The sequence below is a fragment of the Pseudophryne corroboree genome, chromosome 9 (genome assembly GCF_028390025.1).
Source record: "Pseudophryne corroboree isolate aPseCor3 chromosome 9, aPseCor3.hap2, whole genome shotgun sequence".
Taxonomy (NCBI): domain Eukaryota; kingdom Metazoa; phylum Chordata; class Amphibia; order Anura; family Myobatrachidae; genus Pseudophryne; species Pseudophryne corroboree.
In genome coordinates, this window is record NC_086452.1 from 193,897,626 (window position 1) to 193,923,791 (window position 26,166).

The 26,166-nt window shown below is 44.1% G+C and overlaps 1 protein-coding gene across 4 annotated transcripts in view; it reads left to right on the forward strand.

Moving 5' to 3' along the window:
• The window catches only part of LOC134957844 (putative ferric-chelate reductase 1), a 265,125-nt gene that overhangs the window by 78,136 nt on the left and 160,823 nt on the right, over nucleotides 1-26,166 (forward strand). For all 4 annotated transcript variants that reach the window (XM_063940058.1, XM_063940057.1, XM_063940060.1 and 1 more), the window contains one exon: nucleotides 23,166-23,257. In XM_063940058.1, the coding sequence (XP_063796128.1) occupies nucleotides 23,166-23,257 (92 nt within the window). The remainder of the gene's footprint in view (nucleotides 1-23,165; nucleotides 23,258-26,166) is intronic.

Consider the following 26,166-nt stretch of genomic DNA (forward strand, 5'->3'; position numbering starts at 1 on the left):
GCATCAGACAGCACCAGAACCACTATCGGTTGATGTGAAAGGCCGATGCCACTTTTGGCAAAAACTGCGGGCGAGTCCTGAGCTCCGCTCTAGCCTCGTGAAATATCAAATATGGGCTCTTACAGGATAAGGCCACCAATTCAGACACACATCTGGCAGATGCTAAAGCCAGCAACATGAGTCTTCCAAGTAAGATATTTTAATTCCACCTTTTGTAATGGTTCAAACCAGTCCGGCTGGAGAAAGGTCAAGACCACATTGATATCCCACAGAGCTAGAATCTCCCTCTCAACTTCCAAGCCGTCAAACGTAGCCACAGTAAGTCTGGATAGACGAATGGCCCTTGTTGAAGAAGGTCCTTGAGAAGCGGTAGAGGCCAGGGATCCTCCAGAGATATGGTTAGGAGGTCTGTATACCAGGCCTGTCGGGGCCAATCCGGGGCAATCAGAATTGCCGGAACTCTTTCCCTGTTTAGTCTTTTTAGAACTCTGGGAATGAGAGGGATTGGAGGAAACGGGTACACGAACTGGTAAGTCCATGGTGCCGTCAGAGCATCCACCACTACAGCCTGTGGATCCCTTGTCCTGGAACAGTAATGATGGAGCAAGCTGTGGACAGCCCTGCCGGTGAACCAGTTGTTGAAACACATGAGGGTGAAGGCCCCATTTCCCCGGATGAAGGTTATGCCTGCTGAGGAAGTCCGCCTCCCAATTGTCCACACCTGGGATGAATATGGCTGAGATGGCTCTTGCATTAGCTTCCACCCAGAGGAGTATCTGAGACACACCTCACATTGCGGCTCTGCTTCTTGTTTCTCCCTGACTGTTTATGTACGCCACTACCGTGGCGTTGTCCGACTGTACCTAAATGTCCTGATTTCAGAGAAGATAGGAGGCCTGCAGAAGAGCATTGTAAATTGCCCTGAGTTACAGAACATTTTATTGGGAGTGCAGATTCCTGACTCGACCACTTTCCCTGGAACTGAGCCCCCTGGGTCACTGCCCCCCAACCTTGGAGGCTGCCATCCATTTTCAGAGTCCAGGATTGGGTACCAAAACACAGATCCTCCACCAGGTGAGAGATTTGTAGCCATCATAATGGAGAGATCTGTGCTTTTGGCGACAGAGCAATAGTCTGGTGCATGTGCAGGTGAAACCCTGACCATTTGTCCAGCAGATCCAGCTGGAATGGACAGGCATGGATTGCCTTGTAGGAGGCCACCATCTTGCCTAGAAGGTGAATGCCGAGGTGAATTGAGATCTTACGAGGTCTGAGCACTGAGTGGACCATAGCCTGGATTATTAAGGCCTTGTACATAGGGAGGAACATCTTCTGAGATACCCTCCAGTATTGTTCCCAGGAACTGAATTCTCTGAGACGGTTCCAGGTGAGACTTTTGGAAATTCAGGATCCACCAATGATTTGTAAGAAGGCGAGTAGCCAAGTCGATGCTGTGAAGCAAAAATTCCCTGAACATCGCCTTTATCAGGGGATTATCAAAATAGGGAACTATGGTGACTCCCATTTTGCGTAATTCCTGCATCATCTCCACCATTACCTTTTGTGAATACCCTTGGAGCTGTGGAGAGATGAAAGGGTTACGCCTGAATTTGGAAGTGGCGGTCCAGCATAGCGAACCATAGGTAAGCTCGATGAGGGGGCCATATAGGGATGTGTAGATACATGTCCTTGATATCCATGCATACCAGGAACTCCCCCTCCTCTAGGCCAGAGACCACCACCCTTAGGGATTCCATCTTAAACTTGAACACGTGCAGGTATGGGTTCAGAGATTTGAGGTTCAAGATTGGCCATACCGAGCCATTCAGCTTCGGCACCACAAACAGGCTTGAATAAATTTGCCTGTTGTGTAACGGAGGAGGTACTGGAACAAAACCCTCGTTAGTAGTAGTTTTTGAATGGCGTATTGCAAGGTAACCCTTGCTACAGGTGAAGCTGGTAAGCTTGACTTTGAAGAATCTGTAAGGAGGTATTGCTTGAAATTCCAATCGATACCCCTGGGATATGAGATCCCTCACCCAGGGGTCCCGGCAGGAGTTCGCCCACACATGGGCGAAGTGTTGATGGCGAGCACCCACCTGAAATTCACCTTGCTGCTGGGGCCAACCACCAGGCGGAAAGTTTAGTGGATGAGGTTCCAGAGGCTTGGTCCAGAGATCCAGTAGCCGCTGGTTTACGGGACTTACCTCGATTTCCTCTGGCAGTATTTGAGGCTCTGCCTCTAAATCTGGCCAAACGAAAGGACTGCAGAGAAGGCCCAGGGTAAGGATGTCTAGCAGGAAGCGCAGCAGATGGCTAATAGGTAGACTTACCAGTCGTCGCTTGAGAAATTCACTTGTTCAGGTCTTCCCCAAACAAGGCCTCTCCTGTAAAAGGAAGATTCTCCAAGCCTTTCTTGGAATCTGCATCCGCTGAAGATTGTCGCAGCCACAGAGCCCTGCGAGCCAAGATTGCCATTGCTGTGGCATAGCCATTGATGAGGCCTATTTCTTTAATTGTCTCACTCATAAAATTTGCAGCATCCTGGATATGATGCAGTAGAGTCATGATCTCTTCCTGGGGTAGTGTGCCAAATCCCTCTATTATATTATGGCCCTTGTAATCCAGCCACAAGCAATAGTGAGCCTTTATGCTACACCCACCGACGTATAAATTTATCTGAGTGTAGTCTTAATTTTGCTGTCAGCTGGGTCTTTGAGGGAGCTAATCCCAGGTACAGGCAGCACAATCTTGCATGACAGCCTGGGCACTGAAGTATCCATGCATGGGGGATTTGCCCATACTTTCCTATCCTCAGGTGGGAAAGGAAAAGAGTTTAGTAACCTTTTGGGAGTTTAGAATTTTTTGTCAGGATTGACCCATACCTCCCTAAAGAGGGAGTTTAATTCCTTGGAGACAGAGAAGGTGGCAGAGGATTTTGGTTTCACATTAAAAAAAAAAAAAAAACAATTCCTCTTCAGGTTCTGTCTCCTTATCCGGTATGTTGAGGACTTCTCTAATAGAAGAAATCAGAGCATCAACACCCTGAGACAGAGTATTGTCACCTTCCATATCCACCTCCCCTTCATCCAGATCTGGCAAATCAGTATCAGAGTCAGATTGGAGCACCTGTGAGAGCGTGCGTTTGTGAGAGGCCAACAGGGTTGCTGAGGAGCCTGTCTGTGGTCAGCAGCCATGAACAAAAATCATCCACAGACTTTTTAAGTGTCTGCCTTTCCTGCCTGGCAGTAGCCACTCTGTATTTATATTAGAAATCATGCCTTTGAATGATTCTAACCACTCTGGTTCCTGAACACTGCTACCTTGTGAGGGTAGAGAACACTGGATACATAGGAGGGAACACACAGCCTTTTTCCCAGACATTCTGTATTTCAGAAACACACACAGTTCAGTGAAATAACATGGTGCAGTGCTAAACACAGAAATAGAAATCACACAATAACCCCAGACAGTCTATGGAGTGATGCAGAGAATTGGGACCAGCACACTATACCTCAGGCAAAGAAGTACTCTGCTGGGTATTTTTTTCTGAACCTTATTAAGGCAGCTTGCGGTAATATAACCTATATGCTCCTCCCTCTCTATAAAACCCCCTGGTACCAGTACAAGTAGTGATACAGCGGCGTTTGTGGAAAAGCAGCTCTTTCATGCAGCCTGGCAGTCAACAGCAGTAGGAAATGGTGCCTTTCAGCCTCTGGTCCCGTTCTCCGGGAAGCCCCGTTACCTCAATGGCGCGAGGTCCCTCTGATTTTATACTGGCTTTATAGCAGGTTTTTATGTAAAAAGGAGCCAGTGTGGGTGTCCGCAGCAGGCACCGCAGCCTGCAGCCAGGTGACCGCTGCACCCTTATGTCGCCATTGTCACTGGGGACCCGCTAACTGGGACCCCGGTGTATGTACTCACCGCACCGCATCTTCGGCATCTATTAGGGGTGGCAGCATGCTGTCCTGTCAGCAGGGATATGAACCATTAACTCAATAGGAAGTTGGTTCAGTCATCGTACAAGCCCCCCACCCCACCCCCACCCAAGTCCCTCGATGCAGGCAGACTGGTTGCCAACCAGTGCTGCCTGAAAATAATAAACTAACCTAAATTTCTGAAGAAAACTCTCTGGAGCTCCAGATGAATGCACCCTGCTCCTTGGGCACATTTTTCTTGACCGAGTCTGGTGGAGGGGCATAGAGGGGAGGAGCCAGCACACTCTAATGATTTCTTAAAGTGCCAGGCTCCAATGGACCCGATCTATTCCCCATGGTACTAATGTCATCCCAGTATCCAGTAGGACGTTAGAGAAAATAAAATAATTTTATCGTAAACTGGGGTACAGCAGACAGAGAGCACCCCTTTATCAGATACAGCAGACAAGAGAGCACCCACCCCACTCTCGACAACACAGTACGGAGACGTCTGTCCAGTACACTCTCCACAGCTGGAGTGAAGATTGGGCCGATCACCGAGGACTTATATAGAATCCAAAACCCGCGAGAATCCGACAGTGGGAAGATGACGTTCTGCCTCACAGGCAGGACTTGGATCCCAGTTCGATCTCAATGTTCGGTTCTCAGAGAACCGAACCCGCTCATCTCTACTGAAAATCCTTTAATACATTTAAGTGTAACTAAATAATGTGAAAAGGGTGTGAAAACACCCTTTTTCACATTATTTTTGTAACAAAAATTGGTAAATCTTCCTCTAATTCACACTCTTTCAGTTTTGCTTGTGTGTACACAATTAAAGAGACTTTTTCTTTTACCACCAGAGCTAAAGCCATCATATTTACTTGTGTGCACTCTGCAACACTCTGAAGTCTCAATACTTTTTTTTTTTTTATTCTTTCTGCATCTTGCTGAAGATCCAAAGGACTCTGGCACAATTCAACCATTTCTTTCTCTTGTTTTGAAAAAGCATCTCATTCTTATGTACTTGTTCTAACAATCCTTCAGCATTTACCAGAGGCACATCATTCTCATATTTTGTAATACATTTTGATGTTGAAGACTGTTCAGAGCATTCAGACGTGACCAGGCTCAGACTGAGCCACTGGGGAGCCGGTGAAATCACCGGTAGGCCTTACCGAGTATTAGCCAAGCCCTCTTTTGTGTGAGTCGGACTGAGGGGAGGAGAGTTGCGCACTGTGCTCTCCTCCCTGGCCCCCAGCCACAGGAGCAGCAGGTGATCCGTGACAGTGATGCAGAGTCGAACTAAGGGGAGGTGATGCGCACGCTGTGCTCTATTTCCTGACCCTCAGACACAGGAGCAGCAGGTGATCCCAGGCGTCAGCGATGAGCAGCACTGGGGGGGCAGTATCTGTGTATCTGGCACTGTGGGGGCAGTATCTGTGTATCTGGCACTGCACTAGGGGGGGCGCATATGTATCTGGCACTGCACTACTGGGGGCGAATGTTTATCTAGAACTATACTGGGGTCTTTATGTGACACTCGGGTAAGTATTACGTGAAAGTGTTTGAAGGTAAGTATGATTTTACAGCCTACAGATAAGTATTTAGTTCTATAGTAGTACCTTGTCTCTTTCTCTCTTAACTAGAGATGTGCGGCTGGCACTTTTCGTGTTTTGGTTCTAATTCTACTTTCGTGTTTTGGTTTTGGCTTGGTTTTGCCAAAACCACTCTTTCGTGTTTTGGATCTGGATGATTTTTGAAAAAAAAAGCCCCATAAAAACATCAAAAATCACAGAATTTGGGGGTAATTTTGCTCCTATGGTATTATTAACCTCAATAACATTCATTTCCAGTCTATTCTGAACACCTCACTGTTTTTAGGCCTAAAAGTTGCACTGAGGTGGCTGTATGACCAAGCTAAGCGACACAAGTTTGCGGCACAAACACCTGGCCCATCTGGGAGTGGCACTGCAGTGTCAGACAGGATGGTACTTTTCAAAAACTAGTCCCCAAACGGCACCTCATGCAAAGATGTAAAAGAGGTGCAATGAGGTAGCTGTATGACTAAGCCAAGCGACACAAACAATTCCCACTGCAATCATATGTCCAAATCACTGGAATCATACGTCCAAATCACTGGAATCATACAGTACGTCCAAATCACTGGAATTTAATGGCAGTACCACCGGACATATACGGAAGTGTCAGACAGGATGGCACTTTAAAAAAAAATAGTCCCCAAACAGCACATGATGCAAAGAAGAAAAAAAGGTGCACCGAGGTTGCTGTGTGACTAAGCTAAGCGACACAACCACCTGGCCCACCTAGTAGTGTCACGCAGTGGCTGAATGTCGAGAGTGAGCCGCAATTGTTTGGTCCACTGACAGCATCTCCGGCACGCCCCTGTCCTTTTAAAAAAAATTCTGCAATTGGTGGACTTATACGGCAGTACCCCAGGACTAACACAGCAGTAACCCTGGACTCATACGGCAGTATCAGACAGGATGGCACTTTTCAAAAACTAGGCCCCAAAAAGCATCTCATGCAAAGATGTCAAAAAGGTGCAATGAGTGAGCTGTATGACTAAGCCAAGTGACACAAACAATTCCCACTGGAATTATATGTCCAAATCACTGGAATTATACAGCAAAATCTCGGTATCGCCTCCTAGTGATGTGGAATCTAGATGGGATTTGGTACCGGAGACACAATACCTCCGTCAATTGTCTAAATCCCACTGCACTAATGGCGGATACCGGACGCATGTCTAACATCAACATAAGTGTCAAGGCCTCCGTTATGAGGGCTACCATCGTCATGTGAAGCTGAACCACTAGTCATGAACATAGGCCAGGGCCTCAGCCATTCCTTGTCACTCTGTGTCGAAAATGGCATATTGGCAAGTTTACGTTTCTCCTCAGACCATTTAAATTTCTTTTTTGGGGACTTTTTACTGAACTTTGGCTTTTTGGATTTTACATGCCCTCTACTATCACATTGGGCATCGGCCTTGGCAGACGACGTTGATGGCATTTTATCGTCTATGTCATGGCTAGTGGCAGCAGCTTCAGCACTAGGAGGAAGTGGTTCTTGATCTTTCCCTATTTTATCCTCCAAATTTTTGTTCTCCATTATTTTTTTGGAGTTATATAAAACAATATGCGGCACAGGAATGACTGATGGCTGATGGCCAGGACACTACCACTGGTCTGATGCAGCACAACAGAGCAACACTGTAAGGGAGGAGTTGTTGTTGTTGATAACAACAACAACAACATTATTATTATTATTATTATTATTATTATTATTATTATACGGCAGTAGTGGACATATAGAAGCAGCATATACCACTGTCACTGCCTGGACACTGGAATGACTGATGGCCAGGACACTACCATTGGTCTGATGCAGCACAACACAGCAACACTGAACTGATGCAGCACAACACAGCAGCAATGGACACATGGAAGCAAGAGGACACAAACACTGTGACTGCCTGGTCACTGGAATGACTGATGGCTGATGCACACGACACTACCACTGGACTGATGCAGCACAATAGACCACCACTGAACTGATGCAGCACAACACAGCAACAATGGACATATGGCAGCAAGAGGACACAAACACTGTGACTGGACAAATACAGCACAAGATACTACCGCAGAGGACACTGAGGATGGAGACACGTCCTCTGTCTACACTCTCCAATGCCGGAGTGAAAATGGCGGGGACGCGAGGCTCCTTATGTGGAATCCAAACCCCGCGAGAATTCGACAGCGGGATGATGACGTTTTGCCTCGTTCTGGTTTCCGAGTCAGGCAGGAAAACCCGAGCCTGTCACGGAATGGGAGTCGAATGGTGAAGTTCGGTAAGGTTCGGTTCTCTGAGAGCTGAACCCGCTCATCTCTACTCTTAACGGATCTCCTAGTACTTCAATCTTTGCAGAGAGGCGAGGAAAAATCCCATAATAAGAACTTATTTAAAGGTTTTGTTGCACAATGTATTTATTAACCAACATCCTTTTATAAGGTACTCAATAACGTAACCAATTCACACCAGCAATATATCATTTAACAGAGTTATGTTACTAACCATGCAGTATAATATGCACACCCAAAACAATGAGTTTTATTGTACAGGAACACACCGTCACTGTGTCTTCTTTTACCTGGTTATGCTAGAATATCCTAGGTATCAATGGTTAGTGCAATTCAAATTTAAGTTAATACCATAACCTATCCACAACTGAGTTTAACATGCAATACTCCCTCTGGTCAGTCCAGCAATCAATATTGACTTAACTAGCAAAGTAATAAATCATTAAATTCACAGTACGTTTCCACATTTTCTCATATATCACAGTCTATCTGAGTACTCTTTCATGTTGGTGCATATTTGAAGTGTTCCAGGCAAGGGTGTAGCTACCATACGTGCAGGCAGTGCAGCTGCTATGGGGCCCAGAGCTGAGAAGGGCTCATCTTCCCTGTTAAAGATACATGTGTTACTGTATATACATTTTTCACCATTGGGTGGTACGTAGGGGTCCTTTCAAACTTTTTCCTTGGGGCCTGCAATATATCTAGGTATGCCCCTGGACCTGCTCATTGTAGTGTGGTATAAAATGAACTGTAGGGCATTTTAATGTTATATAACATGGGCCGAGGCTCTGTAATGATGCACAATATGAACGGGGAACACTATATATAAAATGTGAATTGGGGGTACTGTGTGGCATAATGTGTACTGGCAGCTGTGAAATGTGACATACAGTACTGTAGGGTGAACTTATTCACTACTACGATTCATAATTGAAACTACTGCACTACTATGGGGCATAACATTAAATAAGGCTCTGCTATGGTTCAGAAAATGAACTATAGTACTGTAGGATAATATTATAGGGCAGTAGGACGGGAGCCCCTTCAAATGTGTCTATGGGGCCCACAAAGTTCTGGCTACGCCCCTGGTTTCAGGTAATAAAAGTAAGCTTTTTCTATGCCAGAACTACTTGAATCTGTGTTGGCTTTTAGAATGAGATTCCTGTTAAAATGACTAAAGATTTAATTACAGGTGAAACTCAAAAAATTAGAATATCATACAAAAGTTCATTTATTTCAGTAATTCAACTTAAAAGGTGAAACTAATATATAGACTCATTACATGCAAAGTGAGATATTTCAAGCCTTTATTTGTTATAATATTGATGAAGGAGGCTTACAGCTTGAGAAAATCCAAAATCTCAGAAAATTAGAATGTTACATAAAAATCAATAAAAAAAAAAAAAGATTTTAAATACAGAAATGTTGGCCCTCTGAAAAATATAATCATACATATGTACACAGTACTTGGTTTGGGCCTCTTTTGCATGAATTACTGCCTCAATGCAGCGTGGCATGGATTCTATAAGCCTGTGGCACTGCTGAGGTGTTATGGAAGATCACGATCCCTCAACATCGGCCTTCATCTCTTCTGCATTGTTCGGTCTCGTGTCTCTCATCTTTCTCTTGGCAATGCTATGGAGTTCAGGTCAGGTGAGTTTGCTGGCCAATCCAGTACAGTAATCCCATGGTTATTGAACCAGGCATCTCCATAAAGCTTGTCTGCTGAAGGAAGCATGAAGTGCTCTAAAATTAAATGTCCTGGTAGACGGCTGCGTTGACTCTGGACCTAACACAGTGGACCGACACCAGCAGATGACATGGCTCCCCAAATCAACACAGACTCTGGAAACTTCACTATAACTCAAAAATGGGCGAAAATGACAGCAATTGAATACACTTACGTCAAATTAGTGCCATTTTTTTGGCTAGCCGAAGACTTTAAATTATTCCTTTTATGTAGTCTAACTTTAAATGGTGGCTCTGCACTGAGGACATCTGCTTGAGCTGTTGCAGCAATCTCCTATACTGCAGTCAATATGCACAATTCAGGGCTACATAGGAAAGGATACTAATTCTGAGTAGGTTTATTACTTGTAACACTATCTAGGGCCAGTCTCCATCAATATATACAGTCTTGCCACTGAGGTGTAGTGCAAGGAATTTGGTTTATACCTCTGAGGTATGTAAATACATATACATATAAACATATTTACTCATAATGTGTCCACATGAACTTCAATATATATGCATCATTTGTGCAGGGGGTACATTTATCTTAATGGGGGTCAACCATTTATGTGTATCTACTGTTCTCTCCAGGTGTAACCCAGGTGGGTATACTACTGTTCTCTCCAGGTGTAACCCAGGCCATATACTACTGTTCTCTCCAGGTGTAACCCAGGCACATACACTACTGTTCTTTCCCATTGTATCCCAGGCACATACACAACAGCTTGAAGTGGACTGCGAGGTAGAGCTTTTTCTTTATATACTATGCTAGGTGGAACCTATAATGGCTGGCCACTCCTCTCTGGTCATGTGGCCACAACCCTTCCAGCATATGGCAATGACTCTTAGTGGACCCCTGTAATTGCATTTCCCTTCATGAACCAGTCCGACACTGGACATGACTGCCAATTCGAATTCTGTCTAAAAGCCTTAGGGGTCTATTTAATATGCCATGGATGGAGATAAAGTGCATGGAGATAAAGTACCAGCCAATCAGCTCCAAAGTGCCATGTTACAGGCTGTGTTTGAAAAATGACTGTTAGGAGCTCATTGGCTGGTACTTTACCTCCATGCACTTTATTTCCATCCAAGGCTTAGTAAATAGACCCCTTAAACTCCAATTCTTTCTCTTTTTTTTTTTTTTTTTTTCTCTTCAGGGGCATTTTTAAAGTGGACAACTCACTGTGCAACTTTTCAACCACCTGCTCATGCAACACATTTTCTTCTGCTAACTTTCTCTTTAAGGGGTAAATGTATGAAGCAGTGATAAGAGTGGAGAAGTGAGGCAATGGAGAAGTTGCCCATGGCAGCCAATCAGCATTGAAGTAACATTTATCATTTGCATACTATAAAATTATACAGAGCAGCTGATTGGTTGACATGGGCAACTTCTCCACTGGCTCATTTTACTCTTTTCAGTGTTTCATACATTTACCCCTAAGTCACTTATAATATAATATGTATTTCATGCATAACTGTATTCATATGGTCATATTCTATCATGCTGATTATAGTCTTTCCCTGGTAGACCAAACACCATATTACACTGATTGTCTTATTTTGCCTTGGCAAAGGTAAACGGGGCTCATTCTGACCTGATCGCACGCAGCAGCTTTTTGCTGCCCGTGAGATCAGGTAGAGACGCCGCCTATGGAGGAGTGTTTTTTTGCATAGCAAGGCTGCATTCGCTTGTGCAGCCGTGCTATGCCAAAAAAGTTTTGTGCAAAGGTAAACTAGGGCTAGACATACTTACCCTGTGCGATCACTTCAGCGTGGCAGGTCCAGGAATTCACGTCGGACATCTGCCCTCCAAACGCCTCGACATGCCTGCGTTCGGATCTCCACGCCCCGAAAACGGTCCGTTGATGCCCGGATCCGCCTTCCTCCTGTCAATCTTCTTGCGGTCGCTGCTGCAACTTCTTACTTTGTTGGAGGATGTCGCTGGGCATCGACGCGCCTGCGCAATGCGGCCGCAGCACATGCGCAGGCGCGTCGATGCCCGAAGAAGCGCAGCATGCGATCAGGTCAGAATGGCCCACAATGTACCTTTCTCATCTCTCTGCAATACAGCACTTTGGAAAGAATTAACATACAGGGATTCATACATCTTCAGATCACCTTCTTGCAAAATACTAGCTAAAACTCCAAACTGTGATGCTCTAGCTTGAGAGTAAACACTGGTCTCCTTCTATGATCAGAGCAGTAACTTGGTGTGGGCAGGTGGGGCGTTGCACACAGTGCAATTGCCATGTTGGCGCACCTGCCCGCTATCCGGAGCATGATGGAAAAAAGAGTGGTGCCCTGCTGCAAAATGTCCTTCCTGATGCGGTACCTGAGACCCCTGGGAGAGCTGCCCACCCGCTGCTGCTGCTAAGTCTGTCCCGCTGTCCATCATGTTGCAGTGAGCTGGCTCCAACCACACAATGCCGCCGCCGCTGTCCAGCCTTTGTCACGGTAAGCAGACCAGGGCTGCCGGCAGCAAGAGAGACAGGCAGTGAATGCCGGCAGCTGCCAGAGCCCGCTGCTGCCTTAGCATCCTCAATGCTGCGCTGTCACCAAGCGACCACGTCGATCCCCGGCTGTGGCTGATTGGGAGGAACTGTGTGTAAGTTTTACCATGGGGCTGCCAGAGCTATACACAAGGGATACCATAAAAAATAGAAACAATACAGGCCATACATTTCTACCCTAGAGAAAAACTTTATTTATAAGGAAATTGTTGCTGACTGGCACAGGTGATACAAGTATATAGGAGTGCACTATGTTTGTGTAAAAAAGGGTCCTCTGCTGCCATAATGCATAAAAAGTGTACTCTGCCTGCCGTAATGTGTTTACAAGGGGGGCTCTGCCTGCCGTAATGTGTAAAAATGGGGACTTTGCCTGCCGTAATGTGTAAAAAGGGGCTTTACCTGGCAAAATGTGTGACAGGGGCTCTACCTGGCGTAATGTGTGTAAGTGGCGCTTCTGTGCAGGGTAATTTGAATAATGGAGACTACTGTTCAGTATAATGGGGGTAATTCCAAGTTGATCGCAGCAGGAATTTTTTTAGCAGTTGGGCAAAACCATGTGCACTGCAGGGGAGGCAGATATAACGTGCAGAGAGAGTTAGATTTGGGTGTGGTGTGTTCAATCTGCAATCTAAATTGCAGTGTAAAAATAAAGCAGCCAGTATTTACCCTGCACAGAAACAAAATAACCCACCAAATCTCACTCTCTCTGCACATGTTATATCTGCCCCCCCTGCAGTGCACATGGTTTTGCCCAACTGCTAAAAAAAAAATCTGCTGCGATCAACTTGGAATTACCCCCTATATTAATTGATATTACTTTGTGGCCATGCCCCTTCCCCATGAAGCCCTGTCCCTTTATTGTTGTTGCGCGAATGAGCCTATTTTAAATATGGGGGGGGGGGCGATGCTGATCCTTGCACACAGGCCTAAAATGTCTAGTTATGGCACTGTCTATGATAATCCTTTTTATAACCCATTTTTATTGCCTCTCAATACACACTGGAACAGTCTTTCTCCCAAAACACATTTGTTGTTTCACTTCACATGTTAAACTTTTCTTATTAGCACATTTCTTTCTTTTTATTTCACTTGGATTTAAAATGTATTCTCATCACAATATAACACAGCAACTGCTTTTTGTCACTTGTACCACACTTTGTTTTCACAAGTATTTTCAATGGGTGGCACTTGATATACCGACTGTCGGGATCCCGGCGCTCAGCATACCAGCGCTGGGATCCCAACCGCCTGGACCCCAACAACTATTTTCCCTCTTGGGGTTTCCACGACACTCCTGGAGGGAGAAAAAATACTGTGGCGCGCATAGCTCTTTTGTGCTCGCCCCACTGCCGGCATTCCGGCGAACAGGATCCTGGCGCTGGGATTCCAACAGCCGGCCAATCCTACTACACCCATTTTCAATACAGCAAAACACCTTACTTCATGTGGCACTACAATGACCAGCATATAATATGATACATTCTCTTTAACAGTGTTTTGCATAGGTAACTGCACACAACACTTGATTAGACACACCATGGAGGGAATACAATTGTTTTGTGCGTCAATTGTTTTGGGCATCTAATTTTCCCATCTAAACAGGTCTTTTTAGACGCCAAAGCAATTTATCACAATTCAATTGTTTTAACACATATGCATATCAAGCATGTCACACCCAAACAGACCGGTGTTAGGTGCCCAAAATGGCTAAACCTGTCTAAAGTCCTGCTTTGGGCATCCAAACTACTGCAGACAATTTTCAATTTAAACACTTTAAAACAAGCTTTGTCCCCACTCACCACCATGATGAGCATTCTAAAATGCAGGTGCAGTAAGCATCCATATTTCCACACAGCTATTTAGGTAATAAATGAAATGGTGCTTTACTGGCAGCATAAATTAAACAAAACAACAAACACTTACTGCTGCCCCAATTCAGGGCACTGACTCACTACTTTGCCCCTGACTATCCTTGGGCAGCAAGTGTGGATACAAAGTCACTCAAAGTCTCTGCCTGATTCTTTGCAGTTCTGTCAAAGGCTCCAACCAGGCTTGGCTGTTTCAGCAACTCTGTTTCTGTCCTGTCCCTCACAGGTACAGTAAGCAGTGGTGCAAGTAGAAAAAATGTCTAACAGGTACTGTGTGCGTGTGCCGAAGGCGCGCGTGGCAAAAATGGGTGTGGCCAAATACCACATGGGGCGTGGCCAATGAAAATGGGGGCGTGGTACACATATGGGGGGAGGGGCAGATACACGTATGACCCCAATAGTGCCAGATACACATTGCCCCACAGTGCCAGATATACATTGCCCTACAGTGCCAGATACACATTGCCCCACTGTGCCAGATACACATTGCCCCACTGTGCCAGATACACATTGCCCCACTGTGCTAGATACACATTGCCTTACTGTGCCAGATACACAAATGCCCCCAGAGTGCCAGATACACAAATGCCCCCAGAGTGCCAGATACACAAATGCCCCCAGAGTGCCAGATACACAAATGCCCCCAGAGTGCCAGATACACAAATGCCCCCAGAGTGCCAGATACACAAATGCCCCCAGAGTGCCAGATACAAAAATGCCCCCAGAGTGCCAGATACACAAATGCCCCCAGAGTGCCAGATACACAAATGCCCCCAAAGTGCCAGATACACAAATGCCCCCAGAGTGCCAGATACACATTGCCCCACAGTGCCAGATACACATTGCCCCACAGTGCCAGATACACATATCTCCCAGTGCCAGATATCCCCCAGTGCCAGATATAAATGCCCCCCAGTGCCAGATACCCCCCAGTGCCAGATATAAATGCCCCCCCCAGTGCCAGATATCCCCCAGTGCCAGATATAAATGCCCCCCCCCCAGTGCCAGATATAAATGCCCCCCCCCCCGTGCCAGATATCCCCCAGTGCCAGATATAAATGCCCCCCCAGTGCCAGATATCCCCCAGTGCCGGATATAAATGCCCCCCCAGTGCCAGATATCCCCCAGTGCCAGGTATAACATGCCCCCCCCCCTGCTCACCGCTGCCGTCCTGTCTGTGTGAGGGAAGGAGAGCGCAGCCTGCGCCTCTCCTTCCCCTCAGTCTCCGGCGGGTGTCTCAGTTTATTTCAGCGCCGATCCGTGAGCCAATCAGAGCTCGCACCCGCGAGCTCTGATTGGCTCACGGATCGGCGCTGAAATAAACTGAGACACCCGCCGGAGACTGAGGGGAAGGAGAGGCGCAGGCTGCGCTCTCCTTCCCTCACATCAGCGGCGGTGCGGCGGGGAGCAGCAGAGGGAGGGAGGGAAGAGGAGCGGCGGCGGCCCGTCGGTGTGGGTACGGTGTACCCACGGCTAAATTCTTACGGGTACGCCGTACCCACCCGTACCCACACACTTGCACCACTGACAGTAAGGCACCTTCTGGCAGCCTCACACTCAAGGCTCACAGGCCTGACTTCTTCTTAGAAACACCTACTGAAGGTCAGTCCCAGTATTTGGTGGCCCTCCCTATCTCCTGCAGGTATAGGCTCAAGCCGCTTGGCCCTCAGTAGATTCCTAGTATACTGAACTCTTACTGGATTGCCCAAGTTCCTCAACTGGGCAGAATTCTTAGGCTACATCTAGTGTGTGTGTGTGTGTGTGTGTGTGTGTATATATATATATATATATATATATATATATATATGTGTGTGTGTATATATATATATATATATATATATATATATATATATATACACACACACACACACACACACAAAATATTAGAGTGTAAATCTCATCACTACCTGGTTTACCTTGCTCTCACTGATATGGATATATGTTTTGGGCAGCAAATTGCAATTGAAAGTACCCCAACAGCTTCGAGGGATAAATGCAATAGAATTTTGGTTTTTCAACTGCGCCTAGTTGTAGCTAGTAATAATGTGCTTGCAAAAGGAAATAATTCAAATGATAGTGGGTCTAATTCTGAGTTGATCGAAGCAGCAAATTTGTTAGCAGTTGGGCAAAACCATGGTGGTCATTCCAAGTTGTTCGCTCGTTAAATTTTTTCGCATCGCAGCGATTTTCCGCTTAGTGCGCATGCGCAATGTTCACACTGCGACTGCGCCAAGTAAATTTGCTATGCAGTTAGGTATTTTACTCACGGCTTTTTCTTCGTTCAGGCGATCGTAGTGTGATTGACAGAAAGTGGGTGTTTCTGGGTGGAAACTGGCCGTTTTATGGGTGTGTGCGGAAAAACGCTACCGTTTCTGGGAAAAACGCGGGAGTGGCTGGAGAAACGGAGGAGTGTCTGGGCGAACGCTGGGTGTGTTTGTGACGTCAAACCAGGAACGACAAGCACTGAACTGATCGCAGATGCCGAGTAAGTCTGAAGCTACTCAGAAACTGCTAAGAGGTGTGTAATCGCAATTTTGAGAATCTTTCGTTCGCAATTTTAAGAAGCTAAGATTCACTCCCAGTAGGCGGCGGCTTAGCGTGTGCAAAGCTGCTAAAAGCAGCTTGCGAGCGAACAACGCTGAATGACAACCCATGTGCACTGCAGGAGGGGCAGATATAACATGTGCAGAGAGAGTTAGATTTGGGTGGGATGTATTCAAACTGGTATCTAAATTGCAGTGTAAAAATAAAGCAGCCAGTATTTACCCTGCACGAAAACAAAATAACCCACCCAAATCTAACTTTCTCTCTGCAAATGTTATATCTACCCCCCCTGCAGTGCACATGGGGGGTAATTCTGAGTTGATCACAGCAGGAACTTAGGGGGTAATTCCAAGTTGATCGCAGCAGGACATTTTTTAGCAGTTGGGCAAAACCATGTGCACTGCAGGGGAGGTAGATATAACATGTGCAGAGAGAGATAGATTTGTTTGTGGTGTGTTCAATCTGCAATCTAAATTGCAGTGTAAAAATAAAGCAGCCAGTATTTACCCTGCACAGAAACAAAATAACCCACCCAAATCTAACACTCCCTGCAAATGTTATATCTGCAACCCCCCCTGCAGTGCACATGGTTTTGCCCAACTGCTAACAAACTTGCTGCTGCGATCAACTCAGAATTACCCCCAGTGTCTTTACTAGATTCACAGCTTGAAAATGTTCAATGGGGGGGTCGGCTAGGTGTGGGGAGTCCGGACTAACTGTCCTCACCAGTGTCCTGGTAACCACCAGGATAATGCTTTATTACAAGGGCATGCTGGTTCCCAGATACATCGGGATGCAGTTCCCCCACCTGCCAACTCAGGGGTACCTCAACATTAAGGACTGTTGCACCATCTCTCCCCCCTTCCCAGCCTCCTCTACTCTCTCACAAGGATTATTCATTTATTGGATTCTTACACAGTGCTCCCCACTTTACTCAGACCCAGTTACGAGACGTTATCCACAAGACAGAGAGGTGGGACACCACCCTCTTAGTGGACATTACTCAGACCCCCTTGTAATTGACTATGGCCCTCATTCCGAGTTGTTCGCTCGTTAGTGGTTTTCGCAACAGAGCGATTTGTCGCAAACTGCGCATGCGCAATGTTCGCAGTGCGTCTGCGCCAAGTAAATTTGCCAAAAAATTAGGTATTTTACTCACGGCTTAACGAAGAAATTTCTTCGTTCTGGTGATCGTTGTGTGATTGACAGGAAGTGGGTGTTTCTGGGCGGAAACTGGCCGTTTTATGGGTGTGTGCGGAAAAACGCAGCCGTTTCTGGGAAAAACGCGGGAGTGGCTGGAGAAACGGGGGAGTGTCTGGGTGAACGCTGGGTGTGTTTGTGACGTCAAACCAGGAACGAAACTGACTGAACTGATCGCAGTGGCAGAGTAAGTCCCGAGCTACTCAGAAACTGCTAAGAAATTTCTATTGCAATTATGCAAATGTTTCGTTCGCAATTCTGCAAAGCTAAGATACACTCCCAGAGGGCGGCGACTTAGCGTGTGCAAAGCTGCTGAAAGCAGCTAGCGAGCGAACAACTCGGAATGAGGGCCTATATACAAACAATTCACACATTTGCTATTTAAGTTTTTACTTTATTTTTTGTATTTATTTTGTTCTATTATTTTCTCATTGATGTTTCAACTGACTGAACATTTTCAAACTGTGACTCTAGTAAAGACACTGGGCCTAATTCAGACCTGATCACACGCTAAGTTTTTTTGCTGCGCTGCGATCAGGTCAGAACTGCGCATGCATATGCACCGCAATGCGCAGGCACATTGTACAGGTACAAAGCGGATTGTTGCTGTGCGATGGGTTTTATGAAGAATCCATTCGCACAGCCGATCACAGGGAGATTGAAAGGAAGAAGGCGTTTTTGGGTGTCAACTGACCGTTTTCAGGGAGTGTTTGGAAAAACGCTGGCATGTCCAAGCATTTGGGGAGGGTGACTGACGTCAATTCCTGCCCCATACAGGCTGAAGTGATCACAGTGGCTGAGTAAGTTCTGGGCAACTCAGAAACTGCACAAACTGTTTTTGTAGTGCTCAGTGCTTGGCTGCACATGCGATCGCACACTTGCACAGCTAAAATTCTCCCCTGTAGGCGGTGACTATCTGATTGCAGCGCTGCAAAAAGTAGCTAGCAAGTGATCAGGTCTGAATTAGGCCCACTATCATTTAAATTACTTCCTTTTCCAAGCACATTATTACTAGCCACAACCAGACGCAGTTGCAAAACCAAAATTCTATTATACATCTCATAATGTAATGTACATATAGAGAGAGATCCTGTTCAGCTAAAACTAAAACACTCCTCATCTGGGAAATGCATAAGGAGAGAGAGAGACTATTTTTTTAACTTTACTGGGAGAAATAGGATTTATATAAAAGGAAGTCTGCATAGTGCAACAGAGCACATATACCTAGCAGTTCCAGGGCCGTAACTAGGGGGGGGGGGCTAAGGGGGCATGCGCCCCGGGTGCAGGATTTGAAGGGGCGCCAAGGAGTTACAGAGGAACAGGGGATTTTTTTCTAGTTTTTTTTTTTTTTTTTCAGCAGTGCTGTGCTGCTCCAGTGAGGCAGCAGACAGCACCCTTGGCAATGTCTCTGACCCACCTGTCTGCCCACAGCTGGCTCCAATGCTGTGCAGGTGAGCTCCAGTACCTGGAATCTCTTCTATGCCGGCTACTGTCTTAAACTCTCTTCTTTGCCACGCAGTGCTTCGACTAGCGTGCAGTGCACTGTACAAGCTATGGGGGTAATTCCAAGTTGATCGCAGCAGGATTTTTGTTAGCAATTGGGTAAAACCATGGCCCTCATTCCGAGTTGTTAGCTCGCAAGCTGCTTTTAGCAGCTTTGCACACGCTAAGCCGCCGCCTACTGGGAGTGAATCTTAGCATAGTAAAATTGCGAACGAAAGATTAGCAAAATTGCGAATAGACACTTCTTAGCAGTTTCTGAGTAGCTCCACACTTACTCGGCAACTGCGATCAGTTCAGTGCTTGTCGTTCCTGGTTTGACGTCACAAACACACCCAGCGTTCGGCCAGACACTCCTACGTTTCTCCAGCCACTCCCGCGTTTTTCCCAGAAAATGGTAGCGTTTTTTCGCACACACCCAGAAAACGGCCAGTTTCCGCCCAGAAACACCCACTTCCTGTCAATCACATTACGATCACCAGAACGAAGAAAAAACCTCGTAATGCCATGAGTAAAATACCTAACTGCATAGCAAATTTACTTGGCGCAGTCGCACTGCGGACATTGCGCATGTGCATTAGCGACTAATCGCTCCGTTGCGAGAAAAAAATAACGAGCGAACAACTCGGAATGAGGGCCCATGTGCACTGCAGGGGAGGCAGATATAACATGTGCAGAGAGAGTTAGATTTGGGTGGGGTGTGTTCAATCTGCAATCTAATTTGCAGTGTAAAAATAAAGCAGACAGTATTTACCCTGCACAGAAACAAAATAACCCACCCAAATCTTACTCTCTCTACACATATTATATCTGCCTCCCCTGCAGTGCACATGGTTTTGCCCAATTGCTATCAAAAATCCTGCTGCGATCAACTTGGAATTACCCCCTATAGAAGCGCACTGTGCTCTCAGTTAGCAGTATCAAGCTCCGCTTTGCCTCCCAGATGGGGGGATTTGGTGTAGTGATGTAGTGTACCATATAGGACATGTAGTGTAGTAATGTATTGCAGTATATAGGGGCATGTAATGCACTGATGTGGTGTAGCATATAAGGGGATGAAGTGTAGTGATGTAGTGTACCATATAGGGTATGTAGTATACTAATGTATTGCAGTATATAGAGGCATGTAGTGCACTGATGTGGTGTAGCATATAAGGGGATGTAGTGTAGCATATAGGGTATGTAGTGCAGAGCATAGGGGCATGTAGTGTAGTGATGTAGTTCAGCGTGTAGGGAATGTAGTATAGTGATGTAGTGCAGTGACGAAGTGTTATGATATAGTGCAATGTATGGGGACACACAGTGGATCATGTAGCTGAACACACTGGCAGGGCATGTGACGCATACTGTAGGGCATTTGATGCACATAGGGGAATATTGTCCAATAGTATCTCCTTTTTTCAAATTTCCTGGTAATCTGATATTTTAGTCTGACTGAGTTTGTTTTACTGTTGTTTTTGTTGTTCTTTTTTTTTTTTTTTGGGGGGGGGGGGCGCAAACTATTGCCTTGCCCCGGGTGTCGAAAATCCTAGTTTCGGCCCTGAGCAGTTCCATTAGAAATAAGCAGGAGAAGACATTTTGTTGGGAGCATAGTACATTATACTACAGGATATTTATTAGTACTCCATCTTTATGATGCTGCACAGTATTCCAGTAGAAATATATGGTTCTGCGTACAGCCAACTAATCGTGTGTGTGCAGTGGTGAATTTCCCACTAGGCACGTGAGGCAAATGCCTATGGGCAGCACTTGGATGCTTGTGTTGGTATGGTGAGCCCAAAAAGTACCAGTAACTGCAAAATATTTCTATTGTCCTGTACCATATGCCATCTTGATTGGAGTGTAAACGGACAGGACATGCACATACTGCCCTTGTAAGCTGTGCTACTTTTGTAAATATATTTACATATTTTTTTTTTTTTTTTGCCTGCCCCGAATTCCAAAGCAAGCAAGCCAAAACCTCAGGATCCGGCTGTCTGATCCTAAGATTTTGGCTCTGATGCCAGTTCACATTATAGTCTATGGAAGACTGCTGATTGGCTGAAAGAGCCGTTTGTCACAGCTCTCACCCAATCAGCATGTTCCAAAGGCTATAAGGGGAGAAGATGAATGCCCCCACCACGATAATGCCGAAACCACTGCCAACCCTGTCAGCACCCCCGATTCTCTCGCATGTTTAGGGTTGCCCTTTGCCTACGCAGCCTAGCTGCTAAGGCAGACAGCATCAAGGCATGCGTGTGACATACCCATAAGATGCTGACACGACGCACCCTCCTGCCTATCAATCAGACAGAGGCTTTTGCACATGTGATATGCCGTTACATCACACAGTGTTTGCACGAACAGTGCAGCTTCTACTTGTGCATACACACTGCACATGGCATCAGCATGCGAACGCTGCTGCATTGCTGTGGTATATTCCTTATTGCTGTGGACCAATCTGCCATTATCACTAGTCTAATGTGAATAGACTGCAGCACAAACAATAACATAGTATTGGGAAATCACACACATACCTGATCAGATGTGACCAATTGTGGTTTATTCTTCTTTTGCACCAGGAGTTGAGCACCTGCAAGTGATCCACCACTAAGCAGATGCATTAGTACACTAATACATTACAAACAATACTTTACTTAAACCATGCTTCCATTTAACTTCCATTTAGCGCAAGGAGTAATAAGCACTTAATGCATCTCAGTCAGCATGGTTATGGATGCGTAAGAATTTTAAGTGCACAATTGCAGTAAAAAGAGCAATTTGCATTTCTATATGAGACACTCCATATCTTGTATCACAATATAGTCTCAAAAAATGAGGACTGATTTTGTTAACTACAGTAGCATTGAGCAATATGATGAAATGTAAGTGTTAAAAATGTAAAATATGAAATAACTATGCCGAGAAATCTGCCTCTTAACCCTGCTGTACTGTTCGGGTCTATTTGACCCAAAATGAAATTCGTTTCGGTGTCAGTTCGTTATTTATGTAATTATTATTTCCATATTTTATGACTTGTATTTTTTTTTTGGCAAATAGTTGTTATGATCCATTGTGAATATTCTAGTAGTGAGTGACCATAATTGTTTAGAAACACATTACTTCAACAATAAAAATTATGAAAATTACAAATACAATGTCAGTTCATCGGTTTACATTTGGATTATGTTATCTTTACACGTTTTCACACACAATGGGGATGACATTGTAAATGAAATCATCGCTACAACTCCATATGGTCTTTCAAAAAATGAACAAATAAAATGGGACTTGATCCTCCTTGACCTCCTGCTCAATATTCCTTGTTTGAATCCTCAATATCTTTGATATCCCTTGTTTGAATATTAATGAAAAGCGTAATTTTATGATACAGGTCATATTGACCCAAACAGTACATGAGTATAGTAGACCCGAGCAGAATAGAAGGGTTAAAGGCCCTACCTCATAAATCCAAACACAGTGGATGGAGAAGTAAAAATTCTCAAAACATTTCAGTGTAGCCCTCTAAAGGCTCAGACACATCAGAAGACCTGAGAGATGTGAAGGATGAACAATTTAGAAGATGAGCGATTTTCCCTTGATCTCCCTGACAAACAATATTGAGTGTACACATTGGGCAATTTCACAAACTATCTGAACGAAAAATTATCTGCTCGGCTAGGATTGAGCTGCATGCATGGAAGACTGACGACCTGCTTCAAACGAGTGTGGGTGCGCACAGTGGGCCTAATTCAGACCTGATCGCAGCAGAAAATTTGTCAGCTAATGGGCAAAACCATGTGCAAACCAAAATTTATATAAATAAAACCATTGTACTGTATGTATCCCCCTATATGTTAATATGTATGTGTAGCATACAACAGTGCACAGTATTTGCCCTGCATGCAAAAATAAGAGAAACATGGTTTGCTCTTCTGCAAATTTTGCTATTTTAGATGTACAGTATTTGAAGTCAAATTGAAGCTTCTGCTGAAACTAAAAGATCATTCATGTTTTCTTTCTCCTATGCAGAACACAGCAGTCAGCCACACAAATCCTAATGTCAAATCGTCTATCTCTGCTTCATGGACAGCTCCTGAAGGAGATGCACCTGTGCGTTTCAGGTATGTATAGGGAATTTGGAACTTCACCTGAGCAATGGGTCATTTTCTTTTTCAGAGTACATGTATTGAACGCTGTAAGGTTACAACTGTTGGCTAATATACATTTTTTTATTTTTTTTAATCTGGCATACTATTTTGTTTATTTTATTTTTTCCAATGGAAAATAATATTTCATCATGCTCTCAACACTGTTTTGACACACAAAGGAAAAGGGTGTTTTATAAAAACATTTATAGCTATGTACAATGTCAAACAGACGTAGATCAGTCTGTATTTAGATTACGGTAATTGATAAAAGGAGAGAAACTGGTTAAGAGACTCGCAGAGCCACACTGCTCTTTTGATTAGAGATAACCTTATAACATTTTCAGAAACTGCATATCTTTTGTGTCATGAGGAACATAATGTTATCAGTCTTTGATTTGTAGGGGAGTGATGCTTATTTGTTTATACGAAGTTAAACAAATGTCATTTGACAGAAGGCAAGATCTAAGGAAATACCCTAGACTGCAGAATATGCAATGTACAATGTGGAGACTTAAAGGCCAATTTATTGAAGCCATAAAATGGCCCTTCTCACTTCATCTTATACGTGAAAGGGTTACAGCCGACAAGCTAATTTCTGATTAACATGTATCACTTCAATACATACTGTATGGAGAATGGTCAAGTAAAGCTGTAAATTATCCCTTTACCACTTCTGTTCCACGTGTCACCTGGGTACCTGAATATCGCTAGACTGCCACAGCAAAAGTTTATTTCTCTTTAATAAATGGTAGAAATGAGAGACTACTTTTTTTTTAAATCATTTCTTATTGCAGTGATTAAACAACCATCTAATCAACCTATTCCACCCCATAAATAAATTGCTGTTTTATGTAGCTTTTGAGGGGAATTCAATTAGCCATGTTAAATTAACTCTGCTAATTGATCCCCAGGGGCTTATTCAATTAGCCCCAATAGGTGATAGTAGCGGATATTTTTTTTTCACCTATCAGGAGAAAAAAATACCCAATTACTGTTTTCACTGCCACGAATGCAAAAACACATGGATCCTGGAACATATCCTGGATCCTGCACTGAACTGCCCAATAACACAATCAAGCAATAAATCATGGTAAAGTCCCGTTTTATATATTTAACAATGTCAAAAGAAGGAAATAGTAGTAAGTTGCCATACAATGTTTAGGTGCCGATTTATCACAATCCACATCTGACGACCCAATTCGCAATACGATTATTGATTACATTGTATGGCTGTATGAAAAATCGCATGCAGGGACAGAACTTGTAAGGGGGCTATTATTAGAAATTGGTCATTAAAATATAAATATTTTTTATGTAAATGTTAACAGATTCATTTAGAGGCACAAAAAATGCACCAGTATGTCCATATGAGGTATAGTATTTTCCAATCCTAAAGCAGCTGGTATTCCTAGGAAGTCTCCCATTGAAGTACTGACCAGGCCCAACACTACATAGCTTCCAAGATAAGACAAGATTGGGCATATCCAGTGTTGTGTGGCTGTAGTTACTGGACATGTGATGTAACGAGGAGGTGTAACATGACGAAATTAATACAGCACCTTAGAATTATAGGATGGGGGCTATTTGATAGCCTTTGTTAATTTCATTTGGATGCAAAGTTTTTTTTACTCATAGATCCAGTACATTTCTCTCCTGGAAAGTAGATTGGAGAGATTGCCACCTCATTCACCAAGAGTCACTAGTTCAATTGCCTTAAAAGTAAGTTCCTCTGGGTCAGAATTGTGGCACAACATGAAGTGTTTTGATACTGCATGTGCCTGAATCTTATACTTAATATTTAGGACATGTTCTTGAATACTTGCTTTGAGCAGTCTCTTGGTCTTCCCCACACATTTCAAGTTGCATAAACATTCCAATAAATAAACAACAGATGATGTATATCAGCTCATAAACTGTTTAATCTTGTATTTCTTAGTAGAATCAGTATTGTGAAAAAAAAAATTCTGTTGGGTTGCAAATACCTGCAGATATTACGCCTGCTGCATTTTTAGCATTGTATACATTTAGGTAGGATGGATGACTGTTCTTAAATTGGTCTAATCGTACTATGTGCCAGAAGATATTTCAAATTCTTTTATTTCCTGTACACCAGTTGTGGTGGTTGTACTTCTTCCTTAAAAACTGGGACCAGGAGTAGTATGTTCCAATGGTTTTAAAGGATTTCTTTATCATCTGTTCATGTCTTTTGTAGGTGGTGATGAATTTAACACATTCTTCCTTCTCCTCTTTGGTCCAGTAGTTCAACAATTCTGTTCTGTCCATATATATTTGTAGTTGTTGTTCGCAATCCGAGAGTTTCTTACTGGTCTATTTATCCAGTGAATCTGTGAATAGGGAATATTATCTTTCCATTTCTTGAAGTGATTTCTCTTGTAGTGTACATAGCTGTTCATGTCAACCATCTTAATATGGTTCTTGGTACTCTCCTCTTCCCCACAACTCGTAAGCACCAGGTCGAGAAATTCTGTTGATTCCTTGCTTATATCAGTGGTAAAAATGAAATTCATCTTATTAAAAACAGATTAAAAACCTTAATAGTACCTACCCAAATTATTAAAATATCATCAATATAACACTTGTAATAAAAAAATATTTGATAGAGAGGTCATTAAAGATGTGTTCTCCCAACAGCCCATAAATAAGTTAGCAAAGATGGGCACAAAAATAGTCCCCATTGTGGTTCCACAGACTTGAAGATAAAATTGATCCAGGAATTTAAAATAGTTATGTTTTAGAATGCAAAGTATAAGATTGCATATACAATTCGTGTGAGCATCTGACAATGATGGTTCTTTGTATAAATACTCCTTACAGGCTTCCACTCTTTTAGGAGTGTTCGATACAAGTATACAGGGATTGCA